Source organism: Anopheles coustani, chromosome 3 (genome assembly GCF_943734705.1).
Source record: "Anopheles coustani chromosome 3, idAnoCousDA_361_x.2, whole genome shotgun sequence".
In the NCBI taxonomy this organism is placed as follows: domain Eukaryota; kingdom Metazoa; phylum Arthropoda; class Insecta; order Diptera; family Culicidae; genus Anopheles; species Anopheles coustani.
In genome coordinates this window covers 87,409,745-87,431,699 of record NC_071288.1, presented here as the reverse complement: position 1 = coordinate 87,431,699, position 21,955 = coordinate 87,409,745, and the positions used below count along the sequence as shown (strand labels likewise).

General features: G+C 45.7%; 1 protein-coding gene across 1 annotated transcript in view; it reads right to left on the bottom strand.

Annotated features, from left to right (window-relative positions):
- The window catches only part of LOC131260373 (A-kinase anchor protein 9), a 40,020-nt gene that overhangs the window by 5,275 nt on the left and 12,790 nt on the right, over window positions 1–21,955 (bottom strand). Inside the window, exons 8-14 of the mRNA XM_058262076.1 lie at window positions 19,973–20,098; window positions 18,680–19,891; window positions 16,989–17,156; window positions 15,836–15,892; window positions 9,409–9,603; window positions 8,811–9,335; window positions 328–1,026 (exon numbers count right to left, since the gene is read on the bottom strand). Coding sequence (XP_058118059.1) covers window positions 328–1,026; window positions 8,811–9,335; window positions 9,409–9,603; window positions 15,836–15,892; window positions 16,989–17,156; window positions 18,680–19,891; window positions 19,973–20,098 — 2,982 coding nt within the window. The remainder of the gene's footprint in view (window positions 1–327; window positions 1,027–8,810; window positions 9,336–9,408; window positions 9,604–15,835; window positions 15,893–16,988; window positions 17,157–18,679; window positions 19,892–19,972; window positions 20,099–21,955) is intronic.

Below are 21,955 nucleotides of genomic sequence, written 5' to 3'. Positions count from 1 at the left end.
TTTGGGACCGCCATGAAGGGGGAAAGAGAGCAGCGTTAAGCACGGTATAGGGAAAAAAAGGATGTTTTCAACCAGGCAACCACACGTAACCTTTATCGTTAGGATGCAGAAGTCAGCGAGAAACATCTGCCAATGGTAATCCCGGGTTGGACGGGCGTAATATTAGTTCGCCCAAGTGGACGAGGTGTCGATGGGGAAAAGGAGGAGAGATCCGGAAAAGAGCTACGTTAGTACACAACAACAAACAGATTATGTTGGCATTCACTTCGGGTTTGGTTGGAAAAACAGAGAGCCGGAAGGACACTAATACTAATGGTCGGTACTCACCATCGGAATGCTGTGCGCGGGCAGTATGCCGCCCTCCAGGGTGATTCCCTGTTCCGGCATCCGGCGCATCACCATGTCCGACTCATCGCAGTCGGTGATCGAAACGACATCGCTCAGCGTACGCCCACCATCGTCATCCTTCGCCGCGGGTCCCGCATGGAACTGCTGCATTCCGGCCATCGCTGCCACCGCCGGTTCCGCCCCCTGCTGGTACTGGGCCAACCGATCCTTCAACTGGTCAATCTCTTCGTTCTTCTCCGCCAGCATCGTCTCCATCAGATCGGGCAGGGCGGCCTTATTGATCATCTCGTTCTTGATCCGATCGCGCAGCTGTCGGATCTCTTCCTCCTTCGCCCGCAGTTCCGTCTCCAGCCGCTGTTGCTCCTGCTCCCCACCGCTCCGTTCGCCGCCGCCCTGATTCATGGCCAGCTCCTTCTCCTGGCGAGCGATCGCCTGCTGACTGTTTTCGAGGAACTGCTTCAGATTGACGATCTGCTTGTCGCGCGTCTGCAGCGTCTCCTTGAGGTTGTGCAGCTCGTTCTGCAGGTCGTGCACCTTCACCGTCAGCTGGGAGGTGCCCTGGCGGTGCAACTCTTCGGCACGCAGGCGCTGCTCGTCGAGGCGGGTCTGCAGGCTTGATATCTTTATCGACTGCTCCGACATTTTCTCCTGCAGCACGTCACGTTCGTGTTGAAGTTCCTGTGAAGTATGGAAAAGAAGATATGCAATAATGAAAAAAATGTGCAATAGAAAAAAGATATATCGGAGAAAAATTATTTAATAAAGATAAATAACTTTATTAGTAGCGCCGGTTAGAAAATCGGCCCATGAGCGCCTGGGCTCACCACCTCGACGGCGTGGGTTCGAATCCCAACCGAGACCGGACCCTCCCCTGTACGAGAGGACTGACTATCCACGTGCTACAACAGGGAAACAAGTCTCGTAAGCCCTTAACGGGCAGGCATGACCAAGAGGTCGTTACGCCAAGAAGAAGAAGAAGAAGAAATAACTTTATTACCATAAGATACGTCATACCAACGATAATTTACAGTTTCGGGCAACCAAATTCAGACGCTCGAACATCAAAAACTATTTAAGTTTGTTATCTTATTCACCGAAGCAGTTTTAAACAACATTTTACAAGGAACTTCCACTACATTTCTTCTTTATGTAAATTCACATTCCTACATTCCTTCTAACGCTCTGTATATTACAGAAAAGAAAAGGACGAAACAGCTTGTTTTTGTTTTTAACTTGTGTCTGAAATCAGTTCATAGTATGCAAACAAATGGTTACGAGGTAGTAATAAATGTCAATTTTAGTTCAACCAAATATTAAAATAAAGCCATTTGTGGGATACGAATTTAACTAGCTTAGTCGAAATAAACATTTTACTCGTTTTTCATTATTTCTTCAAATATAGTGTTTTGAGCACTTTTTTGACTTGTTAAGTATTGTGTCATTAGCAACCTTGAAGAAGGAGATAACTTAAAAATAAAATATTGTTTACCGTCCGACTTTGATTTCCCGCAACTGTACCTGATTACAATCTGTTTTAACCCCAAAAACCAACCGAAAAACTAATCTTTGTTTTCAGTAGCATCGAAACAAGAACGCACGAGATTAAACTGGAATCATTCGCAAATCTCCATCTCAGTTTTTGCATTCGAACCAGTGCGTTATCGAGCTGGTGGAATACTTCATTCAACACAGCAACGTAAACAACATGCAAATCCCGCCCTTTCCCGGGATTAGCGCCACGGAGAGGAATGAACCCGTTAGACTGAAAAGAGAGTTTCCAATCCACCGGGTAGGATTTAGAAACAAAAGGGAACCATTAGGTAGCGGCCGCTGATTCGGGGAAAACTGAACCACATAACGCTGGGGACGTGATTTGACCGTGGCAGTCCGATCCAACCGAACGACTCCGGCGAACGGAACAAGGCAGTTTCTAACTTTCCAGCATGGATTTATTTCATACATTGTATCCGCGCCGCATTGTCATGCCGAAGCCACAGGTCCGGCAAGCTAACCATTCTAATCCAAAAGTAACGAAGTTCATCGCAACAGGACATCATCATCCGGTCGGCTCCATATGTGCGCGCTCGCCGAACCAATCTATAGACACAGTTAACGAACCGTACACGGGCGGGCACCGCACAACGCAACGGCGTAATAAGAAACTGTACACCGGGAAATCATTTTCAGATATCAGCTTCGCCGCGGGAGTTTCTCACGCGCCGGCCTCACGTGGCCACGGTCGTTTCCGGCCGCATGATCCGGAAGGTTCACCTGATTTCCCGACTGTGCGGAAAATGGCAGCGGACAAAAATTGGTTTGCCCTTGTCAAAGAAAATTGTACAATGTTTGTCCTAATTTTAAGTGGACGACAAATAAAATAAGCAGAATGATTATTTTGTCAATGTGAGGAGGAAAAATCAAATGCAAATTTTTGTAATCAGATGTTAGTGAGAAGCTATTAAAGTGACCTTTTTCAACTTCTACTGCTGGAGAATAAATTACTCGCAGACCATTAAAGCACTGAAATCAAAGAAAATCTGTCCTAATCTATGGATTGTTAAACTTTATTCCGAATGGAAACGGCGCCCTAATCTCGCATTCCTCTCAGCGTCGTGACATTTCGCACACTGTAACCATTTCCATTCATTTCTAAGAAAGCCCTAATCCTAATTACCGCGCAGGCGAGGATTCACCTTATCGCCGGTGGCAACACAATCAACACATTTCTCAAAATTACTCTTTAGTTGGGCAAACAACGGTAGTAACGAAAGGGAAAAGAGCGCGTCGCGGAGAAGCTGCACCGGGATGGATGTGATTTTAATCAGTGGAAAATCAGTGGCGTCTCCACAACACAACGACCCTCTCCTCCCACCCCCCACCGCCCAGTGGTGTTGTGTTATGCTAATTGGATTGCTCACCGCGCGCAGCCATCATTTCGGCGTCAGCGTTATCATTAACATCGGGAGATCATCCGCCCATAATCACCCCCACATCGTCGGTCGCTGAGCTTGCCGAAGAAAATCTTGCCAGTATTCCCTTGCCTCGCTTCCACATCCCCCGCTGAATACTTACGCCGAAAGGCTCCACCAGGACGACCTTCTTAAAACCGGCACCTATACCGATTCCATTCACAGACTCTCCAACACCGCTATCGCCGCTGCTGCTGCTGTTGCTGCTGTTGTTGTTAGAGCCAGTGCTTCGGTTTCTGACCCCGCTGCTCTCACCGGCCCTGGCAGAGCCGAAACTGCCGGCCGTAAACATTGAACCGCTGGCCCGCGATTTGTTGGAGCGAAATAAGATACTACCGATGCGAGGGCTATTTTTATCCCGGCTTCCAACTGGGCTGGAAGTTCCTTTTCCCTCTCGGACGGACACACTTACACGCACACCGAGGAGAAGGTTGGTGGACGCTTTCCACGCACCATCGAACTTTTCTTGCCTCTCGGATTTAATGTGGAATTATGTTTCTCCTGTCAGCGAAACTTGTGCTACGCCGTATTTGTTTTCCCCCTCCGTCAACTTCCTTTGGTATGCGTTTTTGTGTTTTTCCTAGCTTAACACTTCGGCGCTGTTATGGTACACTTCTTCGGATCACTTTCAATATGGTCCAAGTTCCGTTCGGTCCATACGTCTTCCAAATTTCTACACCCTCGACGATGATGTTGATGATGATGGGACGAACAAATCTGTTCATTCGTTTTCCCTGGCACACAACAATATGGTATAAACGCCTCCACACACTCCATAAAATCGATGCTGCCGTCCTCCTATCTGTTCATGGTTTATTTTCACAAAAACATTCCTCTGTTTTCATTCGACGGTCTTCCTTATCGGGCTGGGACGTCCCTTTCGATAAGCTGGTTGTTTTTCCACCGGCCGAGCCGGGCTAATATACATTTTATTTTTCGCTTCCCGCACGCACACGAATGCACAATGTGCGAGCAGTGATTGGACACGTGATTTGCATTTCAAATTCCCTCCGGACTGTTCCTCCTCGAGGGGCTAAACCTGTTGCATGTTTTCGGCTCGGCCACCCCGGGAGCTGCCAGCTTCAGGCGTTCATGTGCAAAAAGGGCACAAACGAAGAAAATCCTATTTCCCCGAACGACACCAGTGCCACCAACGGTTCGGTATGGATGAATGGATGGTGAACTTTTCTGGTCCTCTTCCCCGATCCACCGCTGTACACTATCGTCCCACTGTTCCGTCCTTGGCGAGGTATGTGTGCCTTAGCATTTATCGGTTGTTTTGCCGACAAATGGTCAGCAATTAAAGGACGCTCTTCTTCCGTTTAGCTCCTTTCGATAGCTATTAACCTTGCGAGGGAGAAGCAGAAAGCTGCCATTAAGTTGAGTGTTTTCTTTTGTTATTTTCTTTTTACCCATCAGCTGAACTTCATCCATTGCATGGTAAAGGGCGATGGAAATAAAAGTGTACCATCCGAACAAGAGTATAGTAGACTTGATTGCATTTTATTTATTTGCAGTACAGAAAAAAACTTCGTTTCAGAAAAATATAAAATTTTTAAAAATAATTTCAAATAAAACATTTAAAAAGCCCAGTAGTTTATAAAATAAAACTACTGTAGTCTGCATAAGTTCCAACGAAATAGAAATTACACAGACATAATTTCTCTGCGATGCGATATAAAGTTGGTTAAAAATAGAAAAGAAAAAAAACATTACGAAAAAGAACAGAGCTCAAACAAAAAATGTTAAGATGCATCAAAATAATATTAAATTTAATAAGAAAAATCCATCAAATCTAAAATAAACCACAATAATGCTCTTTCATTAAAAAAAAAAGATGCTCAAAACACATTGCTAACAGTAAAAACAGATCAGTATCGGATTTCCAATCCGGAAACATCACAGTTTACTAAAACAAACTGAACTTCCCGTCTTTTGGGAGCTATCGGATACGTTTTGCACTATCGATCGATTTGGTATATCGACCAACAAGTGTTCATTTTCAGGATACTTGGTTCACTAAGCAATCGCGAACGTTGAAAGCTATCTATCGATATAGCAGTGGATAAAACGGCTGTCAAACGCGAACAAATTTGTCGAGTAGTTGCTATATCGATAGATATTGCTATCGCGAACGCTAAAAGATGAACCCTATCGATCGATATAGTATCCACTGCTATGGACCAGTCGATAGCGAGTTAAAAGACCATTTTAAATGATGGTACACTAAAAAATCAACACGAATCCACAATAGCCAACACCAGTGAGCATCACAATTCGTTATTTCTACCAAAATCACTGATTTTATTGATTATTTCTTTTCATCTGATTTCATCTGTTTACCAAATGTATCACTTGAGCAGTAAAAAAAGGATACTTGGATCCAGCTGGATGACGATTGTCTTCCATGCGATTTTTACATCCATAGAAAAGTAGCTAGTTAGCAGCCAGAAAACTGGTTGCCTTATCGACCGATAAATTTTTATCGACCGATTCAGAAAAAGCGTACGCGATGCCAAATTCGAGTAGATAACTTTATCGACCGATAAAAATGCATCGATCGATTGGTGAAACCTACTTCGTTCGCGATAGGCATCTTTGTGTCCAACAGACGCGTTACAAAATCGACGCGTTTGTTTGCGTCTGGGTAAGTTGGAAGAAAACATGCTTGAAGGAAAGGAAAAAGGTTACAACGAACTCCAGTCCGACTTCCCTTGACAAAGAAATCGAAACGGATCCACGACCGAATCGTCAAAGTACACAGAACCATCAAATGTAAACAGCCTACAGTTCGGTTAGTCTCGGGTGAGGGTTGGAATGAATTCGGCCGGGAAACTGCTGGAAGCGGTCTCGCTGGCTGTGATCATAAACGAACGATCAACAAACACAACCCCACACAGGCAGCCCGCCCCTTGGGGTGGGTAAACATAGCAACCGAAATACCACACCCCACACCGGTTTCGGAATCGGCAGTCGTCTCGTCTCGGGGAGGCCGCAGTACAAATGAATTTAAATTGGACGAGTGAAGCCAGCGTACACTGAGGACAGGAAAACGGATCGGCCAACCAGCACCGACACAAAAGGGGGAGATTTCCATGTTTCATTTTCCCCAAACCAAGCTGCTTCAAACTGTCAGCTTCCTAAACAACCACAGGAAAGTGCATACCCACGTCATCATATGATCGTGTTCCTGGCAGCTCACCCCAACGACCAACGCAAGTGGCAACGATGACGATCACGAGCATGACGCGACGGTCGGAAATAATCGTTCTTCATTTACGCACACAACCGCGCCATGCCATATTGCCCACTATTAATAAACGCCAAAGATCACGGCAAAAGAAAGCAAACCGGTCGACAACTCGCGGACTCCCCGACTTCATCAATAACCGACCGGATGGCAGGTGCCACAGTAGATCACTTCATAAGATCCTTTGCACAAATTATCACTACAACATTCTTCACATGAAAGGTTTTTAATTTTATTCTTCTCGTTGCATACAACTGCACTTCACTGACATTCCACCACGTCGGGACAGTTTGAGCGATTGGTCAACACCCAACCATTTCACGAAGGCACACAACATCGCCAACAGTGCCCTGTACTCTTGGGATATAAACCGATCTTCTGGTAGCACAACGAAATACCGACTGAGGTTCTACTAGACCGTGCAGAGGAACTAACAAGCTGAGAGACCGGCATCCCCTGTTTAGCTTGCGTAAAGTCGGTCAATGTACGCGGCTGCGCAGCATAAAAATCATGTGGCAGCGAGAGAAAAGCGAGAGCGAACGAGGGATGTTCCAACTAAACAGTCGTTTGTACTGGCGACTTCTCGGAATACTCCCACTAACGAGAGGTCTCCCTTGAGAAGAGCACAAATTCTTGCTTTCTCTGTCATTTCATCAAATGATCGCCATTAAGATCAACTACTTGAGATGTGGAAGAAAAGTGCAAGGGAGAACACTTCCACAGAGTGCTGGGAAAGGTCTTAATCCATATTGAGTGATGTATATCTTCAGATCCCAATTCTACCCTAAACAGCAGTCCCAAATCTTGGATAAGCTCAGAGAATATTTTGGTAAGTAATCAGGCAAACAGCACGTTGACGCAAACGAGTGGTCTAAAAACTTATCGTTGTCGAACAGGAACAATGTCACGGCATTGAATTTCTCAGTGTCAATTATGGTCGACATCAGCAGACAACCCAGTGGGTGGCGGGACCAAACGCACCCAATAAAGGGGGACCTCCTCTGCTTGTGATGAAACTGACTGACCGGACCGGCGAGTAGATGTCTGACATTGAACGGACTTTGACACTGGCGAGTTAGGCAATGGTTCGAAAGCGTGTCATCCTGCCTGTTCAGTCTTCCAACGTTCAGCCGCCGCACGATCACCAAGATGGAACTGAGTTGTTATTTTTACCAACCGACCAATTTTCCTCGGAGACGGTGTGGCATCCTCCCGGGCAGTACGGGGGAAAAAACCTGTAATTTGCTTTCCAAAATTTTCCATTCTCGCACGTCGACATCTCGGAGTGGTCGAGGATGATCTCCGTGGGACGCATCCCTCCTGCGTACACTACGGTGACTATAAATAACGATATTCAAGGTTCACTCCCTATAATCCGAACGTTGCTAACACACAACAAGCATCCCTACCAACAAGACTTTAAGAAGCAAACAGTCATAACAACAATATGCCAGCAACAGGAAACGGGTCGATTCGAAGTGGCGTGCGAATCACCTCATCACTCATCAGGCACGTGGAAAGTGGCACCACTACTACCCCCCGCAGGTCGCGTTTTTGGCTCCCAACACCGGAAAGTACTCCCGAACCTAAAATGTACCAAATTTTGAGTTTCTGAGCTTCCTCTTTTCTTCGTTTCGAGTAAATTATACCGTTTGTTGAATGAATGAAAACGGAACGAAACGGGCCCGTGGCCCGAGGATGCACGAACTTGGTTCTTGGCACGCAATAAACGGTCGTTTCGGCTGTCGTGAGGAATCAACAGGATCCCCGTTTGACGAGGAGTTTGTTTGTGAACGCGAATGGCGGTTGGCTGTTGATGTATTTATTGACCGTGAAAGACGTGTCCATATGTCATAACCATGTGGTTTATGAAAGTATAGTGTAACGAGTTTTCAATATTGTTTTCAACCATTTTTGGGTAACATCGTGCGCTGACATTGATGTAAATAACAATGTATAGCTTGGTGTTGCTTTGGTTTTGCTTGGAAGCTCAACGGTTATCCATAGGACTATTAAACTATTTATGTTGGCATCTTAGTTTGTTTTTTATAACAGGCAGTTAAGGGTTCAGAAAGCGGTTGAAAATGAACATTGAGTGAACGTTCGTTCGCAATCGTTTAAAACAAGATGTCCATTTAATGATACTAAAGAATGGAAATTGTTTGACGAAAACTATGCGAGAAACGTGAAAATATGCCACGTAGGAAAAAACACGGTAGAGAACATCTAAAAGAGCCACTTACCGCATAGCCACTCCTGATGTTGGTAATCTGCATCTCCAGGTCGTTGATGCGCTTGATGGCCACGTCCTCGACGCGCGAGTGCCGGTGGAGCTTATCGAATATCCGCTGCACCTCGTCGACGGGCAGCGGCGTTACGGACGGTTTGCTCTCTGCGCTTCCGGCACCCCCGTCCACACCGGCCCCGCCCGAGGCAGCGCGCCGCTTGCGATGCAGTGGACTATCCTGATTCACCGAGATGTCCTCCGATGGGCTGCTGCAGCCGAGTGAAGCACCCGAGGTGGAGTGGAGTGTTTCCAGATTTTTCGTCTTTCGCTCCAGCGTCTCCTCGATGTCGCGCAGCTGCACCGTCAGTGCCTCGAGGACGATGCTCTGCTCGGCCGTCGGTTGCCGTTGGCGTAGTTCTTCCTCCAGCCGGGCAATCTTATCGTCGTATCCACGCACCACCAGGTCCGTCTTGAAGCTTTCCATCTCCTGATGCAGCGATTCGTTCTGCTGGTTCTGCACGTCGATGTACCGCTCCAGCTCCTGTAATGGAAAGACGAACCTTTTGGCACCGAACCCTGCAAAGATTAGCCCTGCTCCATCACAAATTACTTACCTTCACCTTTGTCTCCATGACGTGCTCGTTGATTGTCTTGCTTTCGATTTGGGTTTCCAGCTCGGAGATAATTTCCCGCAGTGTGAAACCTTTGTCGATGGAGTCCTTCAGGTCGGTCTCCATCTTCCGTATTCGGTCATCGCGTTCAGCAATTTGTGCCGTCAGATCCTTCACCTGCAGCTCGACCGTTTCCAACTGTTGGCAACAATTGCACGCACCGCACGGGAAACGCGATGTAATTAGTACTCTTTTTACGAAAGCATTAATTCGCATTTTACCCGCAAGTCTTTTTTATGTTTTCGTTCTTCAACATACTTTTCGTCATCGTACGCCTTCGTACTAACGCAAAACTTCTTCTTAAATCTCTCTAATATCTACTTTAACTATGTTTTTTACATGAAGGCATGAAGTCAAATCTCTATACTCTATGGCTCGGACATTTCAGTCTCAATGTCTCAGTATGACGCAATGTACGACGAGGCTGAACCTGAACTACATTCTATCCAGTTTGTTGGTTACAAATTCATCGAAACTAAAGCTTACAACCGAAAGCAGTGCAATCGTACATATACTCCATGCACAAATCCTATCAGTCAGTCGTGACACTACTGGAAATGAGAAAGAAGTAAGGGATGAGTTTGAAATGGCGCAGCGAAATGAACAGAACGGGGCGGCTTCCAGCGGGTTCGTGGATGGAGGGCGCGTTGAAGAATATCGTTGCCGTCCAATGGTACAGATATGGACCCGATTGCTATCGACGCAAAAGGGGTAGAATGATGAACGCAAATAATAGTGTGGTGTATGCGGGAACGACCAAAGTATATTGATTTTTTTTAACAGCCTTTTCTACGGCGGAAATGAAATAAAAACGGAAGCAAATTGAACAAGTTTCACATTGTCTAGCTACCGCTGCTACACCATCGAACAGACTAATAGCAATACCGAGATGTCATTTTAATTGCACCAGAAGTGTTGGGATGATTTTCTTTAACCAAAAAGGCGGTTCTGAAACTATTTATTTTACATGTTACATACATTTTATGTTATTTACATGTACATTACTCTTCCTTGCTACTTACTCCTCTCCCCCTCTGTCCTTCTAATTTCGGTGGTTCTTTGCTTTACTCACTTTACTCACTTTCTTATCGCACTTATCACTGGTACTTCTATTTCGCTACTACCCGATTGAGACCCTGCCTTTCCCTTTTATACGGTGCAGGATCCCAATCGGGTAGGAACACTCACTCCTGGGGTGTCGAACGATCGTCGCAACATACCCCCGCCCGTGAACTCACCCTATCTTCTACTTCATTGGGTTGGGTTCACCGTCCCTCAAGACGTCCAAAACAGCAAGCCTGGTTGCTGATCTTCTTTTCAGGCCGTTCGACGTACGAACTAAAGCCTCCCTAGCGCGTCCGTCTTTTCCGACCACTATCTTTTCGATTCTTCCTCTCACCCACTGGTCTCTCCCAGTACCTTCCACTGTTAGTACTAATTTTCCTGGCTTTAAATCCTCCACCTCGTCAAACCACTTACTCCTTCTTGTTATCACGGGTAGATATTCTTTTAGCCACCTCTGCCAGAACTGGTCGGTTAAGTACCTAGCTAGCTTCCAACTGCTCCTAAGTGTTGCCCTCTGGTCTGGGTTCGGCGATGGCATTGGTTTGGTCCCGTTTGAGCTACCTAACAGAAAATGGTTTGGCGTTAGGGCTTCCTGATCGGCTGATTCCAAGGAGATGTAAGTCAGGGGTCGGGAATTAATTAATGTTTCGGATTCGAGGAGCAAAGTCTCTAGGGTCTCGTCGTCTGGTTTCCTAGATGAGCCTTGTACCGCTCCGCATGCGGTTTTTACCGACCTGACCATCCTCTCCCACGCTCTTTCCATGTGTGGAGTCGCGGGCGGAATAAAGTTCCAGCTTGTCGTAGGTGTAGTAAAGGATACAACCTTCCTTATAAGCGCTCGGAGGTTGGGGATATCCAGGTGTTGGCGAATTTCGTTCCCTATTGTCTCTCTGTTGGCATGCCGGTATTTTAAGTGGTACCAATCTACAATTAAGAATGAAATATAATTATTTTTCGGGAGTATAGCTGGGTACCTAGCGTCGAAATTTGAATGGATAGATGCTCCGACTCGTCCTCTCGTCCTTAAAACTCCATCATCGTCCAGGAAAGGCCACTTCTTGTAGATGGGACTGGATTTAGGGACAACATTGTATCTTCCCTCGGGATTGCCCTTCGTTGTACTCAGCTCAGCTATCTCGTCGGGGAACGCATCCTTCTGGGCATTCATCCATAATGCCAATTCTGCTTTCCTAAGTTCAGCTTGTTGGAGCACACCGAGCTCTAGTGGTTTGTTATCACCTTTGCGTCCCAGGTTGTCCATGTAGCGGATGATGCACGCTGTGACTCTAAGTAGTTTTTCCAGCAGCTGAACCGCGAGAAGTCCATCGGTTGTGTTTTTGTTGGTCGGGCATGAAGGTGTATCGCTCTTACTTCCTCGTTGGTGTCGGAAACTGACCGTTTCTCTGGCCAACTATCCTCTGGTTCGTGCAGGAATTGTGGTCCAACGAACCAGGGGTTCTCCATACTCAGATCGGGGCCGTTGTTCCACTTCGTCGCCAGATCCGCCACGTTTTGCTTTGAGGGCACCCACCTCCATTCTTGAGGGTTCGTTGTGGTTAATATTTCTCCAACTCGTACCGAAACGAACTGCTGATAACGTCGGGGATTTGCCGATTTTATCCAGGCTAGGCAGACACCGGCGTCACTCCACAGGCACTGTCGGTGTAACGTGAGGGTATGTTGCTCCTTTTCCGAGTCCAGGATTTCGCGATAGGTGCTGGTGCTTTGTTGTTCCGTTGTGAAGTGCTCGTTTAGCTGCTCTTTCATTACCTGATCGCAGTCCGTACAAGGTCTGGTGTGAAAGTTCACCCTCGCTGGTTGGGGTGTGTTTGTAACCCATCCTCCGTAAATTGACCAACCTAGCCGACATTTAGCAGCAATCGGCTCCGTAGGTCGTCCTTCACGCAGCTCCAGCGGCACTCCAAGTCGAAGATTATCCAGACCGATGAGAAGCTGTGGCTGCGCTTGTTCGTAGTCTTGTATTGGTAGACCGCTTAGGTGAGGGAATTGTTCCTGCAGAGTTTTATACTCAAGTGTTTGCGGTGTGAGCATGAGTTGGCTGACGGTTCTAACGTTTTCCATTTTGTACTGTTTGTTTCTGTCTTGTCCAGAAATTTGTAATCCTACTATCTCGGAATTAGATTCTGTCCTCGTTACATGTCCTGTCCATTGCAACTTAAGTGGTGCTTTTTGTCCGTGCACATTCAACTCTCTCGCTATGGATTCGTCGATCAAGGAGTAAGATGATCCTTCATCAAAGAAAGCGTAAATGGTTTTAGAGAGGTTTCCATGGTACAGTGTAACTGGAAGTATTCGGAACATAGGATTTGCAGTTTTTACGTCGTCGATATGCATTGCACAGGCACTTACGGCTTCTCTCACCGATACCTCGGGATGGAGGAGCGTATGGTGCTTTATTCGACACCCGTCTACCGCGCAGCCTCGCCAGGATTTGCAGGGCCAGTTGCCATGGTCATTCAGGCACGTCCTGCAAAGGTGCTTCGACTCAACAAAGCTTAACCGTTCGGCCACCGTTGCCGCTTTGAACTGATCACATTCATAGATTCGATGTCCTTCTCTTTGGCACACCGTGCAAGATTTTCGTACTGGTGTTCGTATCTGTGGTTGTGGTGGTGGCTTGATCGGCTGGGCATTAGGCGGAGCTTCGTGTACGTTTAAGGCGACCGTATTTTTCCTTCTCTTTTCTCCTATTCTACTAATTTCCTTAAGGTCGTTAGTCACTAGGCAAGCACGTTCGGCCATGCGCGAGGCAAATAGACTAAACCCTTCAAGCCCTTCCACTGATTTTTCTTCTTGGAATGCGGCCCAGCTCAGCTTCATCTCTCCCGGTAGTTTATCTTCCAACTCTTCGAGTAGGGATGGATTTTTTAAATGCTCAACTAGTCCTGCGGCTCTCATGTGGTTTGTTAGGGCTTTCACTGTTAGCCCAAACTCTATCATAGTTCGCATTTTGTCCGGCTTTGGTGGAGGTAAATCCCGGATTTTGTTCATTAGGGAGCGAATCAGCAAACTTGGTTTCCCATACACCATTTTTAGGGTTTTTATCACATCTTGCACGTTTTCTTTCAGCGTTAGTTGCTCTTTAACTAGCTCTAGCGCATTCCCTTTTAGGCACCTTTTCAGTCTGATGAGGTTTTCCGCGCTACTGAATCCGCATGTCTCCGTTGATTCCGTGAAGGAACTGTAAAACAGTGGCCAGTCTTCGGGATCACCGCTGAAAGAGGGAATATCTTTCCCGATCACATGGCGTGCTGCGATCTGCCTCCCGGTAAGCTCCCCAGTTTCTCCGTTCTTGCCTTCATACTGCATTTTGCCCTTTGTTTCTGTCACAGGGCTTGATGCGACGCGTGGCATCCTTTCAAAGGCTGAGCTGGAGCGGGAGAGGGCATCCTCGTGCGAATTTGGCCTTTGTTCACTCATCCCTTTGTTTGTACTAAGCCAGCATACTACCTTTTCACTGTAGCTATCCTCGGTGCCTAAACGACTTGGTAGAGAGAGTTGGCGCATCAGTTCTCGCTTCTTCTCCAGCGACTCTCGGCGAGCGTTTTGTTCTCGAGCGATGAGTTCCGCCTCTGCCTTCATCTCTATCTCTCGACGAACGTTCTCTTCTTCGGCGAGCTTTCTTTTTTCCTCCAACTGTCGGGCCGACTCTTCGTTCTTGCGACGCAGCATCTCTCTCTGCTCCTGTATCTCCCGTTCTTTAAAGCTTCTTTCTTCTTCTATCAGCTTTAACTGCTCTCTAACATCCGTTGAGAGGCAGGTAGAGGTGATGCTTTTAACCGTACCCCGTTCGTTCTTCCTAGTCGATGCCGTTGACCCCTTCCTCGACCGCGTGGAAGGTTTTAAGCTGGCGGATCCTCGATCTTCACGGAACTTGGCGGCCGTGGATTCCTGCTTGTCCTTGCACTTGGAGCACACGTATTTTGTATCGGGGTCTTTGTTCCCGTCGAACAGTCCCGCACACTCGGCATGCTCCCACTTATTGCACAAACAGCAATGCTCCATCATGGCCCCGTCCTGTGGTCGGTCACACAGCTGGCACGTTGGCTTCACTTCCATATCTCCTTTCTTTCTTCACCGAGAAGGATTTCAGAAGTTGTTGGGATGATTTTCTTTAACCAAAAAGGCGGTTCTGAAACTATTTATTTTACATGTTACATACATTTTATGTTATTTACATGTACATTACTCTTCCTTGCTACTTACTCCTCTCCCCCTCTGTCCTTCTAATTTCGGTGGTTCTTTGCTTTACTCACTTTACTCACTTTCTTATCGCACTTATCACTGGTACTTCTATTTCGCTACTACCCGATTGAGACCCTGCCTTTCCCTTTTATACGGTGCAGGATCCCAATCGGGTAGGAACACTCACTCCTGGGGTGTCGAACGATCGTCGCAACAAGAAGGATAATAAAGCTTATGGAGAAATAAAAAGAACGATAAAAGATGATTGAATTGCGCCTCAAGATGATGCGGAAGTAAGCTTCCCGGATACATAATTTCCGTACCATTTCATTATAAAGCGTTCGATTGATTTATTTGCCATTTTCCGTTTTCCCCCGCTTCCAAACACAATAGCTTACGCAAACCGTTGGCTTGCCCAGGGATGAGAGTAGCAATTAGAATTGTCAATAAAATATGCACTACAGGAAATTAATCAATTATGAACATATCTCAACTGACTGAGGAAAACATTAAAACTAGTAAAATAGACGGAAAATCAGAATTTTATGAATGTTAACCATTGAGTTCGCCTTATTAAAATTATGGAAATGTTTGAGCTTCTTGCCTTCATATAAAAACCACATAACCTTTAATACTACGCATAGCACGTGTTTACGTGTAAAATACAGCTTTATAAACGAACGAGTCAGATTAATTCCAAAGTTAGATCCCCTGCAACGATATCAGATCCCCAAAGGTCTACACTAGAAAAATTTCTCTCGTAAAAAGAAGGAACTTTACTAAATCGAAAGTAATAACTGTTTTAGCGGATAATTAAAATAGAAGAATGTTTCTGTTGTAGAGCCTTCTTCTTGTCGATGTTAATGTTTTCAGTGCATCTGATTTAGCTATAACAAAATTTCGTAAAATCATCTTCGTTCTCTAATGCTGTTTTGGATCCTTAATAAGCCCCCAAACGAAAGCAATTACTTAACCCAGAACTCGTTCAAAAAAGCTGCTTCAAGCTCTTCACTTATTACGACTACCGCACTACCTAAGGCGCTTATATTTTAAGAAAACAATACTTTACTACTAGAACAAAATTTAATACTACACTTACTTTTGCAGCAAATGCCCGATTTTCTTTTGCATATCTACAGTCGGCCACACATCCTTCCTAATTGCAGTGAAAAAGTGCATATATTTTATGTATCCACCATAAATTAAAAGAACATTTGCAACGGGGGGAAAAATAATAAAATAGAGTGAAAGAGGGATAGGAATATGTTTCAAACAACACGAGGCGAGGAAGAAAGTAGAGAATAAAAATAAAAATATAATAAACCATTTATCAACCAATCGATCGATGTGCGTGTGTTCGATATACCCATTACAATAAATAACAAAATAATACAGCATAATAAAATTAATTTAAAAAACACAGAAAGTGAAGCACACAAGATTGTTAACGAAGATGCAATGGTGGCATGTTTGCATATTTTGATATTCCCGGTACGGGAAGCATTTCCCAGAACGGTAAACAGACATTTTCCATTAGCGATAGTTGCCGCCGTAGAAGATTTGTAATTTTGATCGCAGGAAGAAGTGCAAACCACCGTCGGATGTTATTGTTGGTCGTTGGGTGACGTTGTTGTTGTGTGCCAAAGACGTGTGTAATATGTGAGTGCATACATAGTTGAGGCGAAAGCATTTTCCAGGAAAGAAAGAAAGAAAATACAAGAAACGTGTAGAGAGTGGTTAGTGAGAGCAAACTACTGGTGATTCATTGGTAATCCATTATGTTGTGCAATTATTGCCTACGGGAAGTAGTATAGTACAGCAGTGTGTTCGTTGTTTTTAAAGGTAGGATTACTTATTTCAATTAGTTATAATAATGCTATTAGCTTTTCCTTTAATAAGCATCTCCTTTCCTAACTAAATATTTTGCGAGATTTTACACAATCAACTAGTATTTGCAACACAATCAAATATTATTCAAGTGATGGGGTGGTAGGTACAAGAGATGATAATGATTTCATGTTTTTCTCTGAATGAAACATCAAACGATGATTAACATAGTTCCAGTAAAGAGTCACACTCTTCGCCGCTCTTAGACCATTTCTTTTAGCAAGCAAAATTACATATGTGAACCTCATAAAAGGACGATGGCAAACTCCAACGCACACACCACACAGCTGTCCACAATCACAGACATTCAGATACCCAACCACACTCCAACACACCCAAGCACACGTACACACGGGGACACTTACCTCCTTGCTGGCCCGCTCGAAGTTAACCTTATCCTTTTCCTTCTCGCGCAGCGTGCACTTGAGGCGGTCGATTTGCTTCACAAACTCGTCACGTTCCTGCTCACGTTCCGCTGCCTGATCTTCGAGGAACTGGCGGGTTGCTTTAAGCTGTTTATCAGCCGCCTCGATCTGCCGCGATTTTTCCAATGCGATGATGGGTGGCGCAGCCGAGCCCCAACGGATGTCCATCACCCATGCGACCGATAGTGTTACCGAACGAACGAAGATGTCAGCGACATCATCAGTGGCGGATGGAATTGTTCATCGATTTCCCATTGGCATTGCAGCGTTGTGTTTTATTTATTTATTTTTGTCCATTGATAAGTTCCATTTATCCGGCCAACAAACCAACGCACCGCCAGTTTTTGTACGGAAAACAACGCGAGACGGGACATGCACACACACACAAATAAGCACGCACAAAAAGGCAAACATACACAGCGACATCGGTAGGAGGAGATGAAGGCGGTGGGCGAAGCCGGCATGGAAATAAAAATGAAAAAGGAAACCAATGTACATTATTTGCAGGGACATAAAAACAAAGATGACGATATTGTAAGCCTCGGGACAGGGATGGACGTTTTCGAGCTTCGCAATACACGTATCCTTCGGTGGTGGACGTAGTTTATCGACAAAAAAAATGCGGAAACAAGGAAAACACAATCCCTTCAAAAGCGATTTGGAAGGTATGAAAAACAAACCGCTGTACAACAAAAGCAAGGCGCCAAAAGAAAGCCCGAGTAGAGGCCAAAAGAAAACAAACGAACTAAAGCGAATCTTGAGGCCTCTACTGACGACATAATAAAAACGGTTCAAAATCATATTAACGCCCGTTGGAAGAATGGGTGGGAGCTTTTTTTCTGTGTTGTTTCCTGGAATAAATTAAAGAGCCTGACGAGCGCTTATCGTATTTTCTACAGAGATTTAATTTATCGCTGCAACCACAAAAATGACAAATTTCCCCTTCCTGTCTATTGAGCAAACCTTACATCGTTATACTCCAGGGAACCATCCGGGAGCTGTCGAGGGAGGGCGTTGAAGCGTGTAAATGTGAGTCCCCATTTTTATATTCAGTGTTGTTGACAGTTTTCATTAAACTTTGCGCGCAACTTTTCCGGGTGCCAACCGAATAAACCTAACGAACAGGAAAGACACACGGCAACCTATGCCATGGGAATACAATCGAGCCATAGACAGGATATGACATTTCTAGGCCAACTCGACCGGTTCGTTGTAACCATGTTCTTCACACATTCCTTTGCTCTCTCCTCATGTGTGTGTGTGTCTGTTTCTTTTCACGCGGTACATACTACGCTATAAAAGGTTATTCGTTTCATAATGAATTTGTTTATGTGAATTTATTCAATAGAAGCTAGAATAAAATCTTGCGTTGCAGAAAACTAAAAAGTTCATGCCGTTAGATCTAATGTTAAATTTAACGGCGCAAAAAACTGTACAAAAATGTCATGAATGTCGATAAAAAAAAAATTTAAATGGACCGATTCGTTTGTATTGGAGTATAGATTGGGGAGTAGCTTACAAGAAGTGTGTGAACATTAAACTATTTTCATATATGGTTTCGTGGTAATGACACGTCGGAAGTTAGCCTAATAAATATATCTTTGTAATTCTACTTATGCAACGAGACCCACCTGTGATTGTAAATCCATCCGATCGCGCTTTCCATCCTCCAGGTAGCGTTCCCCTTCCCGGGCAAAGTCTTCCACCAGCTGCAGCAGCATCGAATTGTCCTCGATCGTTTGTTCCGCTCCAGTGCTACCGAGCAGTGCCTTGGCGCGTTCCTGCAGCTCTACGAACGAGTTGTTCGCAACCCGTTGTGCGGTCGGGAGCAGCGCATTGGTGCCGTAACCCTCGCTAAACTCAACCCGCTGGCTGTTAAGCTCCAGCAGATGCTGCTTCGTTTCGGACAGTTCGCTCACCAAACTGTTCTGCTTGCTGCGCGCTTCAGCCAGTTCCGCTTCGAGCTGCTTCCGATCGTCCTCGGATTTTAGCAGCCGGTTCCGTAGTTCGTGCAGCTGCAGATTGAGTTCACCGTTGACCTGCAACCCGGAGAGGTCCACCGGGAGACTACGGCTACCGTTCGCGAGCGAGCAAGCGCCCTGCTGCTCCCCCCGATCAACACTCTGGGCTCCACTGCGGACCATCGTTTCGTCGAACGAGCGAGCACTTCCGATCGGCTTTGCTTTGCCCGTTCGCTTCAGACCGTCCTCTTCCTCGCAGCTGTCGTTCTTTTCAGACACTTTGTCCATTTCACCGACCGTCGGACCACCCGCTACCGGAGCACTTTGCTTTATCCGCTCCGAAAGGGCAAGTAAACTAAGTGCCTCGGCTTTCAGCCGTTCCAAACAATCCTCCAGGTTAATCGATACATTCTCCGGCTCCTCGCCCTCGCGGGGGCCTCGCGCCGTCACGTACTCCACCAACGATGGATCCTCGATGATCGATATTATACCCGACACATCCGGAGCGTACTTCAGCAGCTTGCACGACGATAGGAACGAAAGATCGGTCACGTTCTGCTCACCCTCCGGGATGGCGGTACCTTCCCCGGCAAGCTGACTTTCGTCGGCGCTAGCGTCACTTGCCGCCAGTATGGACGCATTCGCTTGCCACTGCTGCTGGCAGCGGTGCAGCTCCTCCAGCACGGTGCTGTTCAGATCGTCCTCGCAAATCGAAAAGTACTTCGCCAGACCGCCCAGCACATTTCGCAGCGTCGACGAGAGCTCCCGGAGGTTATCGCGTTCGCTAATGATCTTATCCAGACCGCGAGACGAATCGAACGTCGTGTGGCGCTTCAGCTTGCGCTGCAACTGCTTTTCGAAGTCGTTTTTCATGCGGGCCATCTGGAAGATGCACAGGGCAGGAGAAACCGGGTTAGTAATGTACTATGATATGGGAAACATTTGGCGATAACATCGACATACTTCTTCCTCATGTTTGAGTTGCAGCTGGGCTACTTCTAGCTGGCTCTTTGCCGTAAACTTCTCTCGCAGCAGCACCAACTCCGGCGGCCAGTGGCTATCCTCGAACGAGGCGTCGGTCAAAAGGGCCTACAATGAAACAATAAAGAATAATGTTATTTTATATTTATTTATGGGTAGTTCGACGTTTAAAATTATGTGCATGTGATGGGAATAATTAATCTTATTCACTCATGAGAATCAGATTAAACAATCAACTTGATACGTCAAATCTTTGGGTAGCTCTCGTAACTCGCAAAATGTAGTATACCACATTGATTTGAGATCCAAACAGGAATGCAAATAACACATAGGGATTCGATTTCCACTTATCTATTCAAACCTCTATAGCGACTAGTGACTTCCTAGTAAGTATTCCAATGACAAGATGTAATGAGTAGCAAAACAAGTTACTTGTTGCCACAGTCCCTTAAATCTCCAGCAGGGATTTGAATCCCAAACAGGGATGCAAACTAGGTAAGAAACATATAGGAACAAAACTCTAGCTGAACTAGGAAAAAGAGGTCAAAAACGCACGATACCGGAGCTATTCCATATGGAATCATTTCGTTTTCTGCTTCAGGATAAATGCTAATACCAAAACAAACAAAATACTCCCCCTTCCATGAACTCGTTGGCCAGAATCGTACGAGACGGTTGTTGTTTCTCCCGCCGAACGCAGGCAACGATTTAAAATTCTAACCCTCGAAACATTATCTCCACCGGAGAGTTGCTTCCCTTATGGATGACCAACACGTGGCGTCGGCAATGTTTCCATCGGAGCGCACGATGCATCTAACGACCCCATCCACTGTGTTTCGATTTTTTTTCCCTTTCGTATGCGGGTAGCACCAAACATAACCAACACAATACCATTGGGAAATTGTGCGCAACAGAACGGGACTCAACAACGCGACTCTCTTGAATGGAAAAAGAGCGTTCATTGGTAAATAAATTGTAGAATTATGTTCATGCTGTTTGCGGACGATTTGTTTTGGTCACTGAAGACATTACAACAGTCCAAACAGTGTAAACAGACGCATAAACATAAGCTTTGTACGAACAAGACCACCGTGATTCGGAGAACTTTTCCGTACAAAATATATCAATACCCGTTTGATCTCTTTCCTTTCCAGCTTGAGCTCTGTCAATTTTAATTTTATCACACAGGGTTCATACGATACCCGCATGCCATAACCACAGGGTTCCTAACTGAAACAATCCGTCGATGATAATTAATTAGTCTCGTAACAAATTCATATACACTCCCTTCAAGTATCGACTGTTCCAATCAAAACCTTTAGAAGGAAAACCCCTTTACTTTTCATTCGGTTTCCTTTTTTGTTTCTTCAATTCTCTCGTCAATCGAAACGACCCAGTCGGACGGTAATATAAATTTGGTGAGACGCCAAACAATCACTACCGGTTGGTAATGAAATCGTACGATCCACAGATCGAGGCAATTCAATGTAATTTCTTCACCATTAGAGGGAGTTATTTTTCTTTTCTCCGGAAAAGGTACTAGGTATACTATTTTGACCGGTAGGAAACTCCAAATATGCCCTACGCAATCCCGGCTGGTTCTCACAAACTCGCACGACGTAACCACGCAATACCACTGATACGTATCATATGTTGGGCGAACATGTTGTCCTTCCCATCCCACATCCGAACCGTTTTTTTTTTTTCATTTCCCTCACGGACACACGTGAACACGTTAAAGCGCGATCCCGGAGGAATGTGAAGTTTAGGGGGCGATATAAAAATAAAAACACACTGCGGCCGACGCAACTGCATCCACGGGCCACGGAATGCAACGACCCGGCGATGCTGCAGCGTAAGAACGTCGAATAATGAACCCCAGAAGTAATTTTATTCTCGGAGAAAAAGGGAAACGCTATATTTAGCCAATGCCGTGAAGACGGTGAGGCGGACGGGCAGCAGCAT